Source organism: Arachis hypogaea, chromosome 18 (genome assembly GCF_003086295.3).
Source record: "Arachis hypogaea cultivar Tifrunner chromosome 18, arahy.Tifrunner.gnm2.J5K5, whole genome shotgun sequence".
NCBI lineage: Eukaryota > Viridiplantae > Streptophyta > Magnoliopsida > Fabales > Fabaceae > Arachis > Arachis hypogaea.
The window spans coordinates 131,228,070-131,249,591 of NC_092053.1; the positions used below are offsets into that span (position 1 = coordinate 131,228,070).

Consider the following 21,522-nt stretch of genomic DNA (forward strand, 5'->3'; position numbering starts at 1 on the left):
ATAAATTAGACTTTAAGTAAAATTACAAAAATACTTAATTCAAATTTATTTATTCGACTTCATATTATTATTTTAATTTTTGTTCTTCAAAATAGTTATTTTTATTTATTTATTTATTTTAGATTATATTTAAATATTTGTACAAATATAAAACTCTTAGATAAAATACAAGTTTGAATATAATATTTTAATTGTTGAAATTAACATTTAATTTTTAATTTTATCTTTTATAAATTATGATAAGACTATGTATTTTTAACAACATTATAACTAAATGATATTAAAAACTATAAATTGTTAAAAGAGAAAAAAAGGTGAGATATAAATAATATAACTAATGAATACAATTAGACCAAAAATAAAAAAACTAAAAAAAATTACAAAAGACATTATATATTCGTGTTTTACGAATTTATCACCTAATACATTTGTTTAACAAACTAAATAGTATAATAAAAAATTAAGAGGCACAATATTGCTATTCTCATCTTAAAAAACTGCAACTATCAGAGTCCTTTTATATTTTTTAACAGATGTGTGTCATCTACTTGTACGATTGGTTTGTAACTTCTTAATGCTCTAATGTAAGGATAAAAGTTCCAAAACACTCGTATCATTATCCTAATATTCTCGACCGTTTCATTCTCTCGGTATGTTAGTGTAGTTTCGATCTCGACTGCTATTGATGGCTCTTTTTGTACCATTGCTTACCAAAAATTTTCGCAATTGCCATTTACTTAGACAGTCATGTTTTGTAGTAACTTATTGTATAATTGAATTTTAATTGCACTTCAACAATCACATATTTCACATTTAAAAATGGACCCGCTTCAACTAATGGTTTTATCACCTCTGCAATCATGTCTGAATTCAGCTTGGCAAAATCTTGAGAAATGATAATTCTAGTGCATGTGTGACTACCATTGTACTGCCTTATAACCTAACAAAACTTTCTTTTAATAATAAGCCTAGCCATGATAAGTCAATCGCAACTTGTTTTATATTGTACACACTTTGCATAAAATGTAGTTAGCTCAGATTCACACTCCTAATAATTCATACCTCTGCAAATGATATAATTTTTAATTGTCACAACCACAGTTTCTCCAGAACTAAACTCCATGTCAATAATAAATTTACTGTTTACAATAATAATAAAGTCTCACCAATAACAACAAAAAAATAATTCTTCAATATTACTATAGGATTCAATAATAATAATAATAATAATAAAAAGACTACTTATCTATATTAACATACTCAAAAAATTCTAGTGCATTTATAGTGTCCAGATTCAAAATGTGCATAAAAGAAGCCTCCCCAGATGGATATGACTTGCTAGTGAGTTTACCACATTTGCAACATCAGGTTCAACTATTATAATTTATATCATCTTCATCCACATCAATATGATAAGTGCCCTCAAATTCGTCTTTGCTTTCAGTGTTATAAACCATCCAGTCGATGTTAGGCTCTGATAAATCAACTTCGAATAATTTTTCAAACTCAACATATAGCTTGATAACTGACATTTGTATTCATGTTTGTTGGTAGATCGAAAACATCCCTTGCATACCTGTTTCGTCAGCCACATATATTATTTGAAACTAAACGAAACCACCAAATACTAACACAGACTGTCTATAAAGAATATGTGGCTCTTCTTCATATTTAATTATCAACACATTTATAAAATATACTCTTAAATTTCTCATATGTTATTGCAAAAAAGAATAACATCACATGAATTATTGTTACATATAAAATTTACACATGTTTAAGAAAAAATTTGAGCATTATAATATATATATTTTTAAACTAACACCTTTATGCATTTTTATACATATATACTTTCACACTCTAAAGGAAAAACATTCTCCCACTCACACTCAACCAAACATATCCGTTCTTCCTTTTATAATACCTCAGTTATATTTTCTTAATAAGAGAAATACAATACATTCCTTATGTAATATCAATACGCCCCGTATATTGACAATACGCACTTTCCGTATATTATATATTTAATATTATAATAACTCAATACGTTCTCTAGTATTACTACAAATAATTTTAAAAAAAAATCTGCTACTGTAATTCTTCTGTTGTGAATTTTTCCGCCTTGAGAATTTTTAAAAGCGTAATAAAATATAATAACTGGATGTTATACTAAAATATGGTTCATATTAAAAAAATCATCCAAAATAATTCTATAAAAAAAGTTTGATAAGTTTAAATTATTTTATTTTTTAATGAAAAAGATTATTTTCATTTACATTATTGAATTCTTTTGGTGCATTGCACAAGTTTAAATTTAACAATCTTTGACTACAACATCTTCTTGCAAGTAGAATCATATATAAGCCACCATAGGCTTCTTGGTACTTTCTCATTCTTCATCTTCAGAAGACATGCAACTTTGCAAAAACTAGTATGGTCCTTCATGTCAACCTTAATCTCGCACCACGTGTGCTTATTTGGTCTCGATAATGTCCACTGCATTGTCCATATGGCTAAGGAGCGCACGTAATACATAGATCTGTATCTATTATTAGTGTTACATGCTTCAAGAGTTTGGAAAGTATAATTGTTGATTCAACAGGAGAATCAACCTTTATTAATTAATTATTTTTAAAAAAATACATGATAAATAAACTAAAGATTTTTAATTAGGTTGCACGTATTTAGTTCGAGTTAATTATTAACTTAGTTTTCTTTGATTTTCTACTATGTGAATGTGCCTCAATTCCAAGGCATTATAATAGCTTAGATAGTTTTATAAATGAACAATGAGGTAGGAAGATTAGTTTAAAAAAAATGATGAGGTAGAAATATGTCATTATCTATGAACAGGAACTCTTTAGATGCAATTATAATTCATCACTTTTTTTATTAATAATATTTGGTTTTCTAGTTCTTCGGCTACGATGGTAATGTCGAAGGGGATGGTGAACTAAATTTTATAAAAAATCTTTGTAGTTATGTCGAAGAAATTTTTGGTAAAAAAAGATGTATCTTTTTAAAAGATTATTAGCTTAAAATATATTAATTAAACATATATGTAAAATTCTTTTAAAGTATTTCATCCATAAAAATTAGTTATAAAATATTTCTATGTAATTTTATACTTTTATTAATAATTTTTTTTATATTTTATTTGGTTGTCACTAAAAAAAAGTTGAGAATTAATACAAGAAGAGTTTGACACTAACTAAATTATAGACAAAGTATTTTACACTAACAATAATGCTAGAAAACCAAGATGGTTTCAGGCAAAAACCAGCCAAATGTCTCTGAGTAAATCCAAAACTTTTGCGTGGATGGTGCTTATGCTAGGCATTAGGATGTTTCTTTTCATTGTAAATTGGATGGTTCTGAATCTGTTTTTTGATTTATCGTGTTTTAAGCATTTGGAAAGAGAAGAGGGTGAAGAGACGGAAGCTAATTGAATCAGTTTCTGTAATTCACGTTGCAATAATACTGAACGTATTTCCTCCTAATTTAAATGTGGTGAAACATTTAATAACCAATATTTTAAATCATAAATAAATAAAATTAATTACTATATTTATAATTAATCAAGTTGTTCCATTTTTGATTGATTTAAAGTTGGTTCCATATACTTTTCCTTACACTAGTTATTGTTAAGTATTTTCAACAATGACCCTATTCACAGGAATCACTCCTCTATTGTTAGGTATTGTTAAGTATTTGACACTAATTATTGCAATGGCTGAGATTTGTTCATCTTTTCCGGTTTGTAATTTCATTCTTCAATTTGGTATTATTTCTGTCTTGTAATAAATGATATAGCATCTTGGACATTCCACAATCCTATAATGAAGTAAAAAATAGATACTATTAGGAAGATACATAATTTTTCAGTTTGTTAAAGTTGGTTTCAGAATAATAAAATTTGGTTTATACCGATATGATTGGCTTAAAGATCATGCTTTTTCCAATTTCAGATTTGGAGCTCAATCAATTATGTTTGAACAAATTAAATATGTTTTGTAATGAAATCAAGAGGGTATGGGTTCATATATGATTTAGAGAGCCCAAATTTATCGCCCGAAAGTGATAATGCTATTAACATTCTTGAAAGATTTAGCTCTGCACCCACTCCAACTACATCAAAGTCAGCATATGGAGTAAATCTGCTTCAAGAAGAGGAAGAAAACATTGGTCAATTTCTTTATCTTGAAGGCATTGAGTATCCAATGTGGAATACCTACCTTTGATGTTCATTTTTACTTGTCTTTTGCACTGGTCATGCTTTTTCCAAGGATGGACTTGGGTAAACTACCTTATTACTCTATTCTCTTGATACTAAAACTTGTGGAAAATTACAGCCTCAAGTTGATAACAAAGTAAGCTTTAATCAAAGAATCAGGTGGTTTTAATTTTATCAACGGATTTCTTTGATAAGAAACTTAACTTTCTTTTTCTTTTTTGATTAGTCCGTTATGTCATGTAACACACGAGCAATGTAATTTTTAGTCAACATTTTAATTCTCAACAAATTTTAACTAAATTAGTCTTTAACTCTTTATTTTCTTAGATGCATAAATTTTTACGTCATATTTTGATAAAGAATTAAACAAATTAGTCCTATCATTATTTAATAAAGACATAACTGTCTTTAAAAGTTTTTAAAATTCTTAAATTAATTTTTTCATATAGACAAATAATTTAAAATTTGAAGACTGATTTAGTAATTAAAATTAATTAAAAATTAAAATGTCTTGACTAAATACTTTTTAAAAACTGATTCAGATATTAGTTAATGAATTTAAAAACTCAAAATAAAATTTTTTATATTTTATCATGTATTCTTTTAGAAATAGTTAATGAAGGTTGATTCTTCTGTTGAATCAACAATTATGCTTTCCAAACGCCTGAAGTATACGACACTAACAATAGATACAGATCTATGTGTTATATGTGCCCTCTAGCCATATGGACAATGCAGTGGGTATTACCGAGACCAAATAAGCACACATGGCACGAGATTAAGGTTGACGTGAAGAAAGGTGATTTGTCTTTGTCAATATACCATGTTGATTTTTGCAAAGTTGCACGTCTTCTGAAGACGAAGGATGAGAAAGTACCAAGAAGTCTATAGCAGCTTATATATGATTCTACTTGCAAGAGGATATTGTAGTCATACATTATTAAATTTAAACTTGTACAATACACCAAAAGAATGTAATAATGTAAATGAAAATAATCTTTTGCATTAAAAAAATAAAATAATTTAAACTTATCAAACATTTTTTTATAGAATTATTTTGGCTGATTTTTTTAATATAGACCATATTTTAGTGTAACATCCAGTTATTAAATTTTATTGTGTTTTTTAAAATTTCAAGGTAGGGCAATTCACAAGAGGCGATTTACGTAGCAGATTTTTTAAAAAAAAATTATTTGTAGTAAACCAGAGAATGTATTGAGTTATTATAATATTAAATTTTTAATATACGAAAGGCGTATTGTCAATACACGGGGGACTATTGATATTATATAAGGAACTTATTTTATTTCTCTTATTAAGAAAATATAACTGAGATATTATAAAAGAAAGAACAGATATGTTTGGTTGAGTGTGAGTGGGAGAGTGTTTTTCCTTTAGAGTGTGAGAGTATACATGTATAAAAATAGAGGGAGGTGTTAGTTTAAAAATATATATATATTAAGAAGAGTCACATATTCTTTATAGACAATCTGTGTTAATATTTGGTGGTTTTCTTTAATTTCAAATATTGTATGTGGCTGACGAAACAAGTATGTAAAGGATGTTTTTGATCTACCAACAAACATGAGTACAAGTGTCAGTTATCAAGTTATATGTTGAGTTTGAAGAATTAGTCGAGGTTAATTTATTAGAGCCTAACATCTACTGAACGATTTATAACACTGAAAGCGAAGGCGAATTTGAGGGCACTTATCATATTGTTGGTCCAACTAAAGATGTAGATGAAGATGATATAAATTACAGTCATGCTACACATCCATGTAATTTTGTATCCAAGTTCATCCAAGTCGGCCCAACACTAAAAAAAAAAAATAATACCATTAAATAAAACGTGAAATACACGTACCCAACACATACGAAACCGCTCTTGCCCAACGCTTCTTCTCTTCTTCTTCTTCTTCTTCTTCTTCTCACACTCATTTACGCATGGAGCGTCTTCTTCTTCTTCGCCTTCTTCTTCGCGTTCCTCCTCCTCCTCATCCTCCTCCTTCTTTTTTGCGTTCATTCTTCTTCAAGTGTTTTCTCCTTATCGTCATTCTTTTGTTGTTGTTACTGCTGTATTTTTTTGTCTTTTCCTCCTTCTCTCTCTGGTGAAGAAGCAGTAGAAGGTGAGGAGGAAGAGTTTTAAATCATGCAGAACAGAAATGAAACGAACATATTATTATGGTGAAACAATTGTATAGTACTAAATGAATTGAACATTATTCATTATATAAATTCAAATTCGAACATCTTTCTGCATAATGAACCGAACACGTACTCATGGTAAAACAATTATATAGTACTGAGTGAACGAAACACAATTCATTATATAAAATCAAATTCGAACAGCTTTCTGCATAATGAACCGAAACATATACTCATGGTTAAACAATTGTATAGTACTGAATGAACGAAACATAATTCATTATATAAAATCAAATTCGAACAGCTTTCTGCATAATGAACCGAACACGTACTCATGGTGAAACAATTGTATAGTACTGGATGAATGAAATATAATCCATTATATGAAATCAAATTCGAATATCTTTTTGCATAATGAACCGAACGCGTACTTATGGTGAAACAATTGTATAGTACTGAGTGAACGAAACATAATCCATTATATAAAATCAAATTCAAACAGCTCTGCCTACAATTTACATATTATCAATTCAATTAAATTCAATTAAGTACACCTCCATCCATTCAATTCAAATTAGCAATTGCATTCCATTCAATTCGATTCAAAATTGAATAATCCAAACTTCGTCAGTTTGATTTGTTTCAGAAGAATAATCCAAATTGCTCTCATTCAACTGATTGGAAGTTGAGTCATTCATTGTTTCGATTCAGAAGTGCAGATCGAAGAAAAAAACAAAGAAGAATAGGAAGAAGATAAATGCAACATAACCAGATCGAAAGAAGAAAACAAGAAGATGAACGCGACCAGGGGAGAATGACGAAGGCAATGCAGATCAATAAGGAAGAATGTGAGCAGAGAAGAGAAGAAGAAGGTTTACGTTGCAGCAGAAGGTTTACGTTAAGCAAAGCTTTAGGTCGCAGCACGTTATATGAAGTGTGTGTATGACAAACGAGTGAGGGGGGAGGGGAGCGCGTCTAGCCAATATTACTTGGATAACTTGGATGCATTTTTTATATGGATGTAGAGCATTATTGATTGAAGAATTATTTTTTGTTGTTATTGGTGAGACATTATTATTATTATTATAGACGGTGAATTTATCAATGGCATGGAGTTTAGTTTTAGAGAAATTGTGATTGTGACAATATAAAACAAGTTACAATTGACTTATCATGGCTAGGCTTATTAAAAGAAAGTTTTGCTGGGTTATAAGACAGTACAATGGTAGTCACACATGCACTAGAATTACCATTTCTCAAGATTATGCCAAACTAAACTCATACATGATTGCAAAAATGATAAAGCCATTGGTTAAAGCGGGTCCACTTTTAAAGGTGAAATATTGATTGTTGAAGTGCAATAGAAATTAAATTATACGATAAGTTACTACAAAACATAGCTGTCTAAACAAAAGGCAATTGCGAAAAATTTTGATAAGCGTACAAAAAAAGCCATCAACAGTAGTCAAGATCGAAACTGCACTAACATACCGAGAGAATGAAATGGTCGAGAATATTAGGATAATGATAGGAGTGTTTTGGAGCTTTTATCCTTGCATTAGAGTATTAAGGAGCTACAAACCAATTGTATAAGTAGATGACACATATCTGTATGAAAAATACAAAAATATAATATATCATGTCTTTTGTAATTTTTTTTAGTTTCTTTTTTTATTTTTGATCTAATTGTATTCATTAGTTATATTATTTATATATCACATTTTTTTCTCTTTTAACAATTTATAATTTTTAATATCATTTAGTTATAATATTGTTAAAAATACATAATATTATCATAATTTATGAAAAATAAATTAAAAATTAAATGTTAATTTTAACAACAACAAAGCCTTGTCCCACTAAGTGGGGTCGGCTACATGAATCAAACGACGCCATTGTGCCCTGTCATGTATCATGTCTACAGAGAGACCGTTTACATGTAGATCTCGTTTAACCACCTCATGGATGGTCTTCTTAGGTCTTCCTCTACCTTTCGCCCTTTGTCCATCTTCCATCTCATCCACCCTCCTGACTGGATGTTCTATCAGTCTTCTTCTCACATGTCCAAACCACCTGAGACGCGATTCAACCATCTTTTCCACAATGGGTGCTACTCCAACTCTCTCCCTTATATCTTCATTCCTTATTTTATCCAATCGCGTATGACCACTCATCCATCTCAACATCTTCATCTCTGCCACACTCAGCTTATGTTCGTGCTCCCCTTTAGCCGCCCAACACTCCGTACCATACAACATAGCCGGTCTTATAGCGGTGCGATAGAATTTACCTTTAAGTTTTAAAGGCACTTTTTTGTCGCATATAAAACCAGATGCACTCCGCCATTTTGACCCACCTGCTTGGATCCTATGATTTACATCCTGTTCAATCTCTCCATTATCCTGTATGATGCACCCAAGATACTTAAAACTTTTAACTTTTCGTAGGATGTTTTCTCCAATCTTCACCTCTATATTGGGGTTTTCCCTTCTCAGACTGAACTTACATTCCATATATTCCGTCTTGCTACGACATATGCGCAGACCATACACTTCTAAAGCTTCTCTCCATAACTCAAACTTCTTATTTAGGTCTTCCCTTGACTCTCCCATAAGGACGATATCATCGGCAAAAAGCATGCACCATGGCACAGGCTCTTGGATGTGCTCTGTGAGTACTTCCAAGACTAATGTGAAAAGGTATGAACTTAAGGATGATCCCTGGTGTAATCCTATACCAATAGGGAATTCCTCTGTCACACCACCTTGAGTCTTCACACTAGTTGTGGCCTTATCATACATGTCTTTAATTGCCCGAATATATGCGATCCTTACTCTCCTCTTTTCTAAAACCTTCCATAAGACCTTCCTTGGTACCCTATCATACGCTTTTTCCAAATCAATAAACACCATATGTAGATCCCTTTTATTACTACGATACCTCTCCATCATCCTTCTTAATAGGTATTTCGCTTCAGTGGTAGATCTTCCTGGCATAAATCCAAATTGGTTCTCTGTTACTTGTGTCTCTTTTCTCAACCTCCGTTCTATCACCATTTCCCATAACTTCATAATATGACTCATAAGCTTAATCCCTCTATAGTTTCTGCAACTTTGTATATCCCTCTTATTCTTGTAGATAGGTACCAAGGTGCTCTTTCTCCACTCATCAGGCATCTTCTTTGACCTTAAAATCTCATTAAAAAGCTTGGTTAACCAGTTGATGCCTTTTTCTCCAAGACCCTTCCAAACCTCAATCGGGATAGTATCAGGTCCTACTGCCCTGCCATTTTTCATCTGCTTTAGAGCCTCTTTTACCTCGAAGTCTCGAATCCTTCGATAGTAGTCAAAGTTTTGATCTTCTTCCCTTGTGCATAATCGACCAAGGCTCGGAAGAGTCTTCTGTCCCTCATTAAATAACTCGTAGAAGTAGCTCTTCCACCTTTCATTAATCTTCTCCTCTTGAGCCAACACCTCTCCATCCTTATCCTTTATGCACTTAACCTGATCCAAATCTCTCGTTCTTCTTTCCCGGCTCTTTGCAATTCTATATATACCTTTTTCTCCTTCTTTCGTGCCCAAAGACTGGTAGAGACCCTCATATGCTCTTGTTCTTGCTTCACTTACAGTCACTTTTGTCTCTTTCTTAGCCGCCTTATATTTTTCCCAGTTATCTGCATTGCGGCATAAAGACCACTCTTTAAAGCATTCCCTTTTTATCTTTATCTTTTCTTGTATACTCGCATTTCACCACCAAGACTCCTTGTCTCTTGGTCCTATTCCTTTAGATCCACCAAAACTTTCTTTTGGTGTTCTTCTAATAACTTCTGCCATCTCCCTCCACATCTCTTCCGCGCTTCCATTCCCATCCCACTTTGCCTCTTCTCCTACTCGTCTTAGGAAGCTTCTTTGTTCCCCACCTTTCATCCGCCACCACCTCGTCCTTGGGTTCTTCGTATGGTGTCTTTTCCTCAACTTTTGCTCAACGCGAAAATCCATGACGAGCACCCTATGTTGTGTTGTCAAACTCTCTCCCGGGATAATTTTACAGTTAATGCAAAATTATATTCAAACTTACATTTCATCTAAAAGTTTTATATTGAATTTTTTTAGAAATAAAATAAAATATTTTTTATACCTAATTTTTTCAACTTTAATTTTTTTAAATACGATTTTTTTTATTTATGGCGAATTCGCCGCACTCCCCGCCAACTCTGTATTTTTTATAGAGTTCCTTCGGTGAACTTCACTTCAATTTTTTTCAAAACGCATGAAACTCAAATTTTTAAATCATTATCATCGTATGCAAGACAGTACATAAGGAGTACACAAAAATACACAGACAACAAGTATGGCTTCTTCAACATCATCGTCTCTCTCCAGAAATACACAGATACACGGGAATAAGCCATGTTTAACAAGAATTTTTTTCCATTATACATTAAAAAAAGTCCATTATTTCTACAATAAAAATATGACTTATTCATGTGTACCATTATATATTTCTATGTACTCTAGAGACGATGATAGTAGTTGCTATTGTAAGTTGTGAAGTTTAAGAATTTGAATTCGCGGGAATTAGGCGAACTCTATAAAAAATTATAGAGTTCGCCTGCAGTGCAGCAAACTTGTTTTGAAAAAGAAAAAAAAATCATATTTAAAAATTAAAGTTAAAAAATAGGATTTTGAAAAATAATAACTTTTTATTTTATTTAAAAAAAATCACCCTAAATTTGACGTTTTTCTTTAATAGTAAAATAAAAATCGAATTATTTTGCCTAATTATATATATATATATATATATATATATATATATATATATATATATATTTGTGTATGGTTATATATTTTGTATAAGTTTATACTTTTACTTGTATTATTTTCAATTTTTTTCAAATATTAACCTTGGTTACAACTTTTAAAACTCTATATATAAAAAAATTTCTATAAAAAATTTATTAAAAGATTCTTATTATTTTGAGTTTTTATTTTTGAAATGAACTAACAAGATCATATTTTTAAAAATCAGACTGAAATTAATTCATTTTATTCAGTTAATTAAAAATTAGCTATTAAATTAGTTCGGTCTAATGTAAATTGTTTGACAGAAAATTAATTAAAAATTAAAAAAATCGATGAACTAGTCAAAATGATATAGTATTTTAACAATTAATCAATTTAAAATAATAAATTACAAAAAAAATAAATCTTTTTAAAAAATATATTTTTTATATATTAATATATTATTTTATTATATTCAATTAAATTTTAGTTAAATTTTAATTGAACTTTTAAATATTTAATTTTACCGGTTCGATCATTTGATTTTCAAACCTCAAACGGTCAAAACATGACATTTGTGGAAATTACTAATAAAAATAACGATAACAGATGAGTTCAATTTTTATTTTTATTTATTTACTTACCTTTTTTTCCCCTTTAACCCAAACATAATGATTATTGATTAACGACGCTTAACGTTCTGATCTCCCTGTGCCAATGAAACCCAACACATTAGACTTTGCAATTCAATTCCACCCAATTAATTAAGAATTAGCCATCAAATTAGTTTGGTTTAATATAAATTGTTTGACACAAAATTAATTAAAAACTAGAGTGAGACCGCGGAGAAGTAGATTATTTATACTATATAGTATACTTTAATAAATATTATATTAAAAGTATTTTAGAGAACATATTATAAATAGATTTTGAATTTATTTATTTTAAAAACGACATAGGTTATTTTTATTAGAGTTATATATAACTGTATTTTTTTTCATTTTTCGATTTGCATTAATGGCTACACTTTATCTTTTTTTGCGGTTTTTTTGTTTGTAAATAATGAAAAAAATAAATGAATGAGAATGAAAAATATATAAAATGTTATATTAAATTTAAGGAATTTTTGACAATTAGTATAAGAGATTAAGAAATGAAGAATAGTAAGAGTTTTAATATGTATAAGTTATAGAATTTGAATATTTGTAACTAAAATTTTTTATAATTATTATTATTATGACACTTTTAATGTATGTTTATTGCATGTAATTAGTATTTGATGTTTCAATTGAATAATAATAGATAAGAGTTTTTTGTTTTAATTTTTTTAAAACATTTTATTAAATAGTGATTGGTTGATTTTCATCTAGCAATTTTGGGTATTAACTCTTCGGGTCTGTCATTACCAATGCAAATCATTCTACAACAAAGAGAGTAAGACATGGTCAAAGAATGATAATCCATTTCAAGTAAATTGTAGAAGCAATACTGCACATCTGGAATAACAATTTGAATAAAAAAAAAAAGAACACGTGAATGTAAATTGTGGAAGAAGTACTCCACATGTAAAATAACAATTTATAATTTGATGATGAAATATTGTAATCGATAGTATATAAGGAGCAATAATTTTAAACGCACATTAATTTTGGTTGTGACTGTTGGACAGAACCGTTTACAAAAGAAGAATACATAAACTTATGCTACTTGAAATGAGCTCACAATTAAAATATTATTTATAACAAATAAATAGGGCTATTGAAAATGATATTTAACAATGCGAAGAGAAAACGGCAAAGTTGAAAATCTTTAGGAAGATACCTGGAACAAATTTCCTATACGTTGGCGGCACCGAATTGTGATGTTGGTTTGATATGCATAATCGAGCTCTGGCAGGAAAACTGCAAGAGGAGGAATGGAGTTTGCCCTGGTTTATGTAATTTATGCAATGCGGCTTCGCCGGAGATGGACATCGTGATGTACAATTTGTATTTAGGAAAAAACAATGGCTCATGGGACCGGAAGAGGATGGAGGAAATAGGATGAGACCGGAAGAGGATGAAGGAAATAGGATCTTAGTACGGAGAGGTGCTAATAGGGTGAGGGTTTAAGAAAGGTAATAAGTTCTTTGGTTTTGAGGGCTTTTTGTTGGGGTAAATGTTAATTTGTGTTTTTGTTATTTTAGAAATAAGGATTGATTTAGAAAAAATTAATTTGTTGGTTTTTATTGTGTTTTTTAGTTATTTTTTGTGTTTTTTTTTATGTAAAAATAAAAGTTGATTTAGCAAGATTTGAGTGGTGAATTCTAAAATTTTGTCAAGTAAGCGTTGGTGCTGAAATAGCGTTAATAGAAGAAAAAAAATAACTTAGAAGTAATGTGGGTAAACCTTTGTACCTACTTTTATATATTAAGAATAGATAAAAAAATAGATTAACTAGTCAAACTAACTAGTCAAACTAATATAGTATTTTAACAGCTCATCAATTTAAAATAAACTACGAAAAAGATAAAAAAAAAAATATATTTTTTATATATTAATATATTATTTATTATATAAAATAATAAACTACAAAATATATATCTTTTTAAATCTTTTAAACATTTAATTCTACGGTTCGATAAGCCTTCGATAAACGGTTTGGTTTAATTTTCAAACCTCAAACATGGCATTTGTTGAAACTTGAAACTACTAATAAAAATAACGCGCTTAACGTTGTCATGTCCCTGTGAGCTGTGACGAATGAAACCCAACACCTTACACTTTGCAATTCAATTCCAATGGCTTTGAAAACTTGCTTCACTCTTCTCCACCATTCACAACACTCTTCTTCCAGAACCTTCTTCTCATTTCCCTCTTTCAATTCTGCTACCTGCATTCTTCACAATGAATCTCACAACAACCACATCCTGCATTTCTCAACATTTTTTACTAAGAGGAAGCTCCATCTTACTCTTCTTCTCACAACTCTTCCAGAACCCACAGTTCGTGTTGCAAATCTTGGATACTTCGGGAGCCCCGAGTTCGGGAACCCAGCTGATAAGCATTTACAAACAGAAAGGCGTAAGGTAAGGTTCTTGTTTCCATTGCTGGAACTTTCTATGACCAATGCAAAATGAGTCAAGTGTTTATGATATTGATTAGAAGAATCTCCCTGTACTTTACCATAACAACATAAGCAAAGGAATAATGAGCTGAAATATTTACCTTGGATTACTTTGACTCTGTTGTGAACATCATTTCGCTAATACTAAACACTAAGACACCAAAGGCTAAACTAACTAATTGGCTACATTATATAATAAAAAGGACTCTAGAACCTTCCCTTCCTATCACAAACTATTGGCACCTCATCTGTGCTCTAAAGTATTCCTATAATTATTTATTTTTATCCATAGTAGATTCTTGGTTGATCTTTACTTAATTAAATGAAAAGTAGCAATGATCAATTGGTTTCTTGTTGAGATTGAGGTGTAGAAGTTAACCACTTTTTGTCTATATAACAATAATTTGATTTGATATTAATTTACAAGAATTTTGCATTGAAAACAAAATTTAAATAGAATCAACTCTTTTATTTTTTATTGTTATTTAAATAGATAATTTGTAATTAAAGTATGTTGTATAAGGAGCGAAACAGAGTATCAAAAAAAGAAAATATTATGTAATCTAAACGAGTGAAATTTACTATCCCAATTAGTTACAATTATTATTGTTATTTTAGAAGAATTTTGCATTGAGAATGCATAAAATTTAAATAGAGTCAACTATTTTATTTTTTTATTTAAATTGATAATTTGTAATTAAAGTATGTTGTATAGGGAAGAAACAGAGTATAAAAAAAAGAAAATCTTATGTAATCTAAATGAGTCAACTATACTATCCCAATTAGTTACAATTATGTAATCTCTTAGAATATATAATATAAATTAAATTGACACCTTTATCTTAGAAAATGAAGCTTATATAAATAAATACTATATCTAAAATTAAAAATAGGAATCCAAGAAAGAAGAAGAAGAAATAGGAAACCAAGAAAGAAGAAGAAGAAAGAGAAGAAGAAGAATGAGTGACGAGCAATCAGATTCTGCAATGATGAATCCATGGGATATCGGAGACCCGTGCGATATGATAGACTTTGATGCCGACGATGAAGCACCGCAGTTTGAGTTTGAGTGTCCGCCTCTGCCTGAGCCCGTCTGGAATGGGGACGAAAACAAGATTGTTGCCGCCAATGTAGGTGAGCCGTGTGCCATGGACGTGAGTGGTAATCAACCACATCAGCCGGTTATTGATGAGTGTTTGTCCGAAGCTATGAGGATGACAGAGCACTATTGGGAAAACCCTTTATCTGGTTATCAACCATTTCAGTGTCAGCCTCAGTCACGTGCCATTGACGTGTGTGGTAATCAACCACTTCAGTCTCACCCTCACCCTCAGCCTTGGTCTCAGCCTCAGCTTCAGCCTTGGTCTCCGCCTCGGCCTCAATCTCAGACGGATATAGTAAGGACGCTGACGGATGAGTTTTTCGCTGACACGTGTGGTTATCCACCATCTCAGCCTCAGACTGAGTGGGATACCAGTAGGAACACGTTCGAGCTGATTCCCAATGTCGGTGGTCATCCTCAACCTCAACCTCAACCTCCGGTCTGGACTTGGGAGGAGAACAAAGCATTTGAGTCAATTATTACCAGTTGTTTTCAGGATACTATCCAGAACTGCTGGGAGGCCGTGGCTGTTCGTCTCCCCGGCAGGACCCGGGCACAGCTGCAAGAGCGCTTTCAGAAGCTGATGAAGGACATCAATGCCGTCCATAAGGGTTATCCTACAAGCACTCCTCTCAATGCAACACCACCACCACCATCACAGCCTTATTCGACTGATCACCATCACAGGTCGGTATTATTTTCATTCTCTTCTTATTTCGCAAGGTTTATTATTTCTTTCTATTCTTTCTGTTTACTTATTCTATATTTTCTTTTTCTTATAAGTTTTATGAACAAACCTAATAAACAATGAACTCTTCTTTTTCCCTTTGATTTGTTTTTGAAATAAATAAAATATTTTTGTTTACATGAAATTCATTGATTATCAAATATTTTGTTTATTATCATGACAGGGAGGAGGTCGTGCCAGCTGCAGAGGAGGAGGTAGTGCCAACTGCACAAGAGGAGGCAGCACCAACAAACACAGGATATCATCATTGGACGGAAGATGAACATAGGTATTTTATTATTATATTACTTCTTTTTACCTCTTATTTATTTATTTATTATTTAGTTGAATATTGGTATTTATAAAAAAAAAATGTGAAGCAACTAATATCAACATATAGGAGCAATTCTCTTGATTTAGATATATCTCTAACTTGTCCATGATGATTGTATGTTGCCTACAATATATAAGTCTAGCACCTCTTTTTTGCAAGATCGACTTCACTGCTCTCTTGTTAATTAAAGCTTGCATACATCAGTGTTTTTGTGCATCAATAACTAGTAATTTGAGCGAATTCTAAAGTAAATTTTATTGATTGCTAAATTTATTTTGTTTTGACCGTGGTTGGCATAATTAAATAGTTTATGTTTTTGTTTAAAAAATTTTAGTATAAAATTTGTTAATAGTTATTTCAAAAATCATATTTTGGTAGGTTATTTCTTAGAGGGTACCAAAATGAAGGTTCACACTGGAAAAGAATTTCAGAATATTATGTAAAAACAAAAACTCCTAGTCAAATTTCCAGTCATGCTCAGAAATATTTTTTACATCAAGAAGATTTAGCTAAAGGAAAAAAGTTAAGGAAAAGCATTTTTGATGTAATTTGATCATCGTAAGTCATTTCTTTACTCTCAACTACTTTATTTAATTCAATTTCTACTAATATAGAAAATATTTAATTGGCTATTTTAAACTCTTTTAAGTTATTATTCATAATAGTTACACTATTTTAATTGTTTTTCAATGTAGAAATTGTGCCCTAATTCAAGCTTTTTAACGGATGGAGGATTTGCTTAAAGGAGGAAGAACATGTAAATGGTCTAAAGATTTTTATTTAGGTTGCACATATCTAGTTCGAGTTAATTGTTAGCTAGTTTTGTAAATGAATAATGACCGGAAGATATGTTTGAAAAAATAATTATGTAGGTAGGACGATCATTATAGATGTAATTGTGATTTATAACCTTTTTATTAATAATATTTAATTTTCTAGTTCTCCAGCCTTGATGGCAATGCCGAAGGGGACGGTGAACTAGATTTTATCTCATCTATTTTTTGTTCTCTTGCTTGAGTAGTGTTCAAGCCATTCTTTCTCTTTTGATTTCCCATTAATCTTTTTTATGTCATTGTTCAACTCCTTGCTTCACCTCTTTGTTTCATTATAGAACCTTTATGATCTTGAGTGTCTTTGACTTGATGCTTTAGTTTAATTTAGTGCATTATTCTTGTTATGATTCCAATAAGCTAATTTAGCTGCGAGAGTTTAATTTAATTTGCACTTGAAGCTATTTTGTTGCTGCGTTACATCATGGTTAGGTAAAGGTATTTTGAAGCTATTTTTTTTCTGACGATATAAATGTAAAATTGTCATGCTGATTTCAGTAATAGAGAATATTTGTTGACATGGCTTAGTTATTATCCTCTGTTGTCTTTTTAGTTGTACTCTATTCTATGTTAATGGAAAAATATTTTAAGAAAAATAAAATTCATATTATTTCTCACTAATCAGACTCAAACATTAAAGTCATGGTGCTCCAAGTTATAAAAACTTTGGATGTTGTCTTTTAAATTTTAAAGTGGACAGTAGTTGCACATAAGTTAATTATATGGGGTATGACTAAAGAAACTTCAAATTCATATTATTTATTTATTTGAATATTGATGTTTGCCTACAAAAAATGTAGGCATTTTATTATAATGAATTATTATTTTGTTGATTGCTAAACTCATATACAATAATATTGATCACTATGTTTGAATGCCTTCTCACAATAAGGCCCAGAAGCTTTAATTGTAGAGAAAAGCACAAGTGAATAATGTGATGCTGACAACAGAACACACCATGAATCCATAACATTATAAAGAATTACCTAGTCCAATGTTAGACATCTTGCAAGAACATAGTACATATTGGTTTGGGAACCAGATTAATGTCTGTTACAATCTTGTTTGAAACTTAAATATCAATTACAATGTACTTTAAGGTTGATACCAGTTTGTTTATCAAGAAAAAGGACATTCATAACCAAATTTATTTCTTTGCTTGCTGATGCTAATAATATCAGGTATTCGTTTCGCGTCCAAGTGGTGAAAAACATTTATAGATTGCCTTGTAAATTACCAGTTACTAATTTATGAAGGTAAAACGGGGTAGTCATATATTCCAAAATTCCAAGTGCATTATGATATTAATTGTAAATAACTTATCCCTTACATTGATTATCTCCTCTATAATTTTGTTCCAAATGCAGAACCTGACCCAGCAAGCACTGAGAATAGTTTGTCCTCAGATCTCACCTATTATACCCCATAATTACAAGGAGAGTAGCTTTCCTGCACCAGTTTTTACTTTTGTGGTAGACTCATTTCAATTTCTTTTTTTTGTTAGAATTCGATACATATGTTGCTCCTAAATTCCTAATAAGCAATGAATGTTATTTATGCAGTTAAATAATTTTGGAAAAACAACAGCAGATGTCACCTTGCTTTTCACATGGACTGTAAGTGAAACTTTTTTAATGTTTTATCCTATTCTTGGCCCTTGGAGTGCTTAATGCAAACAATTGATGTATGCATTCAGATCTCTGTTGGATGACACAACTTATTTTTTATTTTTTCTTTTATTATTCTTGTTAATTTTTCATAATTATATTTTTTATTACAATATTTTTCATCTCAAATTTTTTGAATGAAAAAAAATGTGAATAAATTAGATTTTCTGAATTTATTTTAGTTTATTACCAAATAGAATACAAGAACACAAAATTGTGTGTCTCTGTCCTTTATGTCTTGTTCTCAGTGTCTTGTTCTTAGAAACAAACGCAGCCTTGATGTATGCATTCAGATTTCTGTTGGAGGACTTTCTGAGTTTACTGGCGATCATTCTAATTCAAAGATGTAAGAAAATTGTAACTTGTTCACCTTCTTTGTGAAAATCTCCCATTTGATTGCTTTTTATTCTAACATTAAAGACACATATTTTGTCATGCTAGGGTGAATGACAAAGTTATAATTTTTCACAATATTTCATTTAAACTTGAAAAATATTTATTCATTGTTTTGTTATATCAAGTTATTGGTTCCATCATGTTTTCTTCTCCTGGATAAAGCTAATTATTTTGTTCTAGCTTCTAAGCATTATATAAGACAAGCACTTGGATTTTCTTTTATTTGGGTATCATAAATAATTTCTTGTCAATTATGACAATTACAATGTTGAAGACTTCAAGTCCTGTCAAGCATCACTGTTTCATAATATTGGAAGCCTAAACAATTACTCCTTTTGAACTCTTAAAAATGATGTATCTTGTAATATCTTAGGGCAATCTTTTAGGATTGGTTTTTATATTTTCTTACATTACGCCATTTTTCATCTTTATTTTAGTATGTTTGGGATTCTAATATTTTTCAAAAATAGGGGTTGTTACTTTGTAATTTATCTCATGGTACATCTCATCATATCAGAATGGCTGAGTTGATTGAATGAAGATATCATGATGCAGATTGTAATGCTGTTTTTTCAGCTTTTGTTGCTTTTTTGTTCTTCTTATCCCCACCCCATCCCCCTTTTTTTGTTGATGTTTAGCATGTGTTTACATTGCACTTATGAAATTCAATCATTTGTATTTTGGTTCATGTGGTGCTAATCTTAATCTGTGATTTTCTTTGAAAGCTCTTCAAAAGATGTCTATTACAGCAGGATATTAACCTTTTTGTAACCAATATAGTTATTACATTTCACTGAAACGAATTAGTACTATTTGTCTTTTTTAACAACAATAATAATAAAAAGTTATATTCTTTGTAAATGACACTTTTGCATTTTGCAAACAACTTATCATTTAATTTGAATTTTTGAAAAAAAATAGATAATTATTTTAAAATTTTAATACTAGAATCTGGAGAACTTGTTACAAACATCAAGTGCATCATCTTTATAACTGCGGCAGAACTCTCCACACACACTGCTCCTTCGTCCGAAACAAAAAGGAAGCTCCCAAAGGGACGAAAGAACCCTTCGACTCCCTCTTGGGTAGCTGCATGATGCAAGTAAGTCGTGACAAAGCTGAACAACTCAGCTTTGTCCCCGTCAGTTACTTGCATCGCAAGGTTCCCAAGAGAGCTTGGATTAGCCATAGAAAATTGCCAAAATTGAAGCAAGGAATTGAGTTGAGCAATGTGAGGCATTGTAGGTGCAAAGAGAATCCTTGGCATGATGTCATGCTTTGTTACCATGTGAATGAAGTTGGCACCCCATCTTTCTTTGAGAATGGCATTGGAAAATGACTGATTCCCAAGCATTGGTGAACCGAAAGTTATGCAAAGAACTGAGATAGAAGAAGATATGTGTTGGAGATATGCCAAAAGCCAAAGGCTGCATAGAGAAGCTATGGCTCCTCCTATGGAATGGCCTGTAATAACAATTGATTTGGTTTTGCTGTTTCTCATAATTGGCAACATCTGAAATTAACATTAACTTTGAATTCTTAGTTGGCTGAAAAAAAGACATGGAACACTCGAGGAACAGTAAAAATAAATAAATAACTAAATTTTTTATATACTGACATAATAATAATATTACAAGAAATAGGTAGTGATACAAATTTATCTCGAAAAATTAGTTTTTAAGAATTGTATGCAATAATACTATGAACACATTAAAATTAACTATTAAATTAATTATTATATATGTGTATAAATATACGTATTATTAAATTTATTTTAAGGTGTATTTTATATTTTAATATATATTTTATATAATTCATTAATTTTTTTTGTGCTCGTAGCATAGTTGAATTTTATGTAGAGAGAAAAAAAAGGAAAGAAGAAAAAGCTTTGATTTTTTTTTCCTATTAACATTTGCTAATTTGCTTTGTTGATGCACACGTGTCTATCGATTCACGTTTTTTTTCCATCTAGTGTTAAATATAAAAATTATAATTATTTATGATATATTTAATTAAATTTTGACGGTATTTTAACTATCTTTAATCTTCTTTAATTTCTGGTTATTAGAAAAAGATTATCCTAACTTAGTTTTTATTGGTATTTTTAAAATTATAATAAAAAAAATATTTATTAGTAATATATTAAAAGTAGAAATGGCAAAATTCCCGAGACGCGGGAACTATACGGGGACTGTTTC

The 21,522-nt window shown here is 30.4% G+C and overlaps 2 protein-coding genes across 5 annotated transcripts in view; one reads left to right on the forward strand and one right to left on the reverse strand.

Moving 5' to 3' along the window:
* The first annotated feature begins 13,882 nt into the window (after positions 1–13,882).
* On the forward strand, positions 13,883–20,860 carry LOC112773133 (uncharacterized). 4 transcript variants are annotated; one of them, XR_011876076.1, is made up of 6 exons: positions 13,883–14,230; positions 15,162–16,057; positions 16,282–16,386; positions 18,443–18,517; positions 18,629–18,733; positions 18,824–20,860. XR_011876076.1 is itself a non-coding variant. In XM_025818186.3 (5 exons), the coding sequence occupies exons 1-4, from the start codon at positions 13,943–13,945 to the stop codon at positions 18,513–18,515; spliced, it is 1,362 nt and encodes a 453-aa protein (XP_025673971.2). In that variant the 5' UTR covers positions 13,883–13,942; the 3' UTR covers positions 18,516–18,517; positions 18,629–19,914. The 4 variants fall into 4 exon arrangements, 3 of the variants coding, with proteins under 3 accessions (XP_025673971.2, XP_072080661.1, XP_025673972.2); XM_025818186.3 differs by having other exon boundaries at positions 18,629–19,914; XM_072224560.1 differs by lacking the exon at positions 18,443–18,517 and having other exon boundaries at positions 18,629–19,914.
* The window catches only part of LOC112772301 (lipase-like PAD4), a 38,522-nt gene continuing 37,017 nt past the window's right edge, over positions 20,018–21,522 (reverse strand). The window contains exon 3 of the mRNA XM_029294968.2: positions 20,018–20,837. Within this exon, the coding sequence (XP_029150801.1) occupies positions 20,250–20,837 (588 nt within the window). The 3' untranslated portion in view covers positions 20,018–20,249. The remainder of the gene's footprint in view (positions 20,838–21,522) is intronic.

Coding starts and splice junctions, on each gene's coding strand:
- LOC112773133 (XM_025818186.3), top strand. CDS start 13,943: ATGGCTTTGAAAACTTGCTTCACTCTTCTCCACCATTCACAACACTCT. Junction 16,058..16,281: donor TCGACTGATCACCATCACAG/GTCGGTATTATT, acceptor TTATCATGACAG/GGAGGAGGTCGTGCCAGCTG. Junction 16,387..18,442: donor TGGACGGAAGATGAACATAG/GTATTTTATTAT, acceptor TAATAATATCAG/GTATTCGTTTCGCGTCCAAG.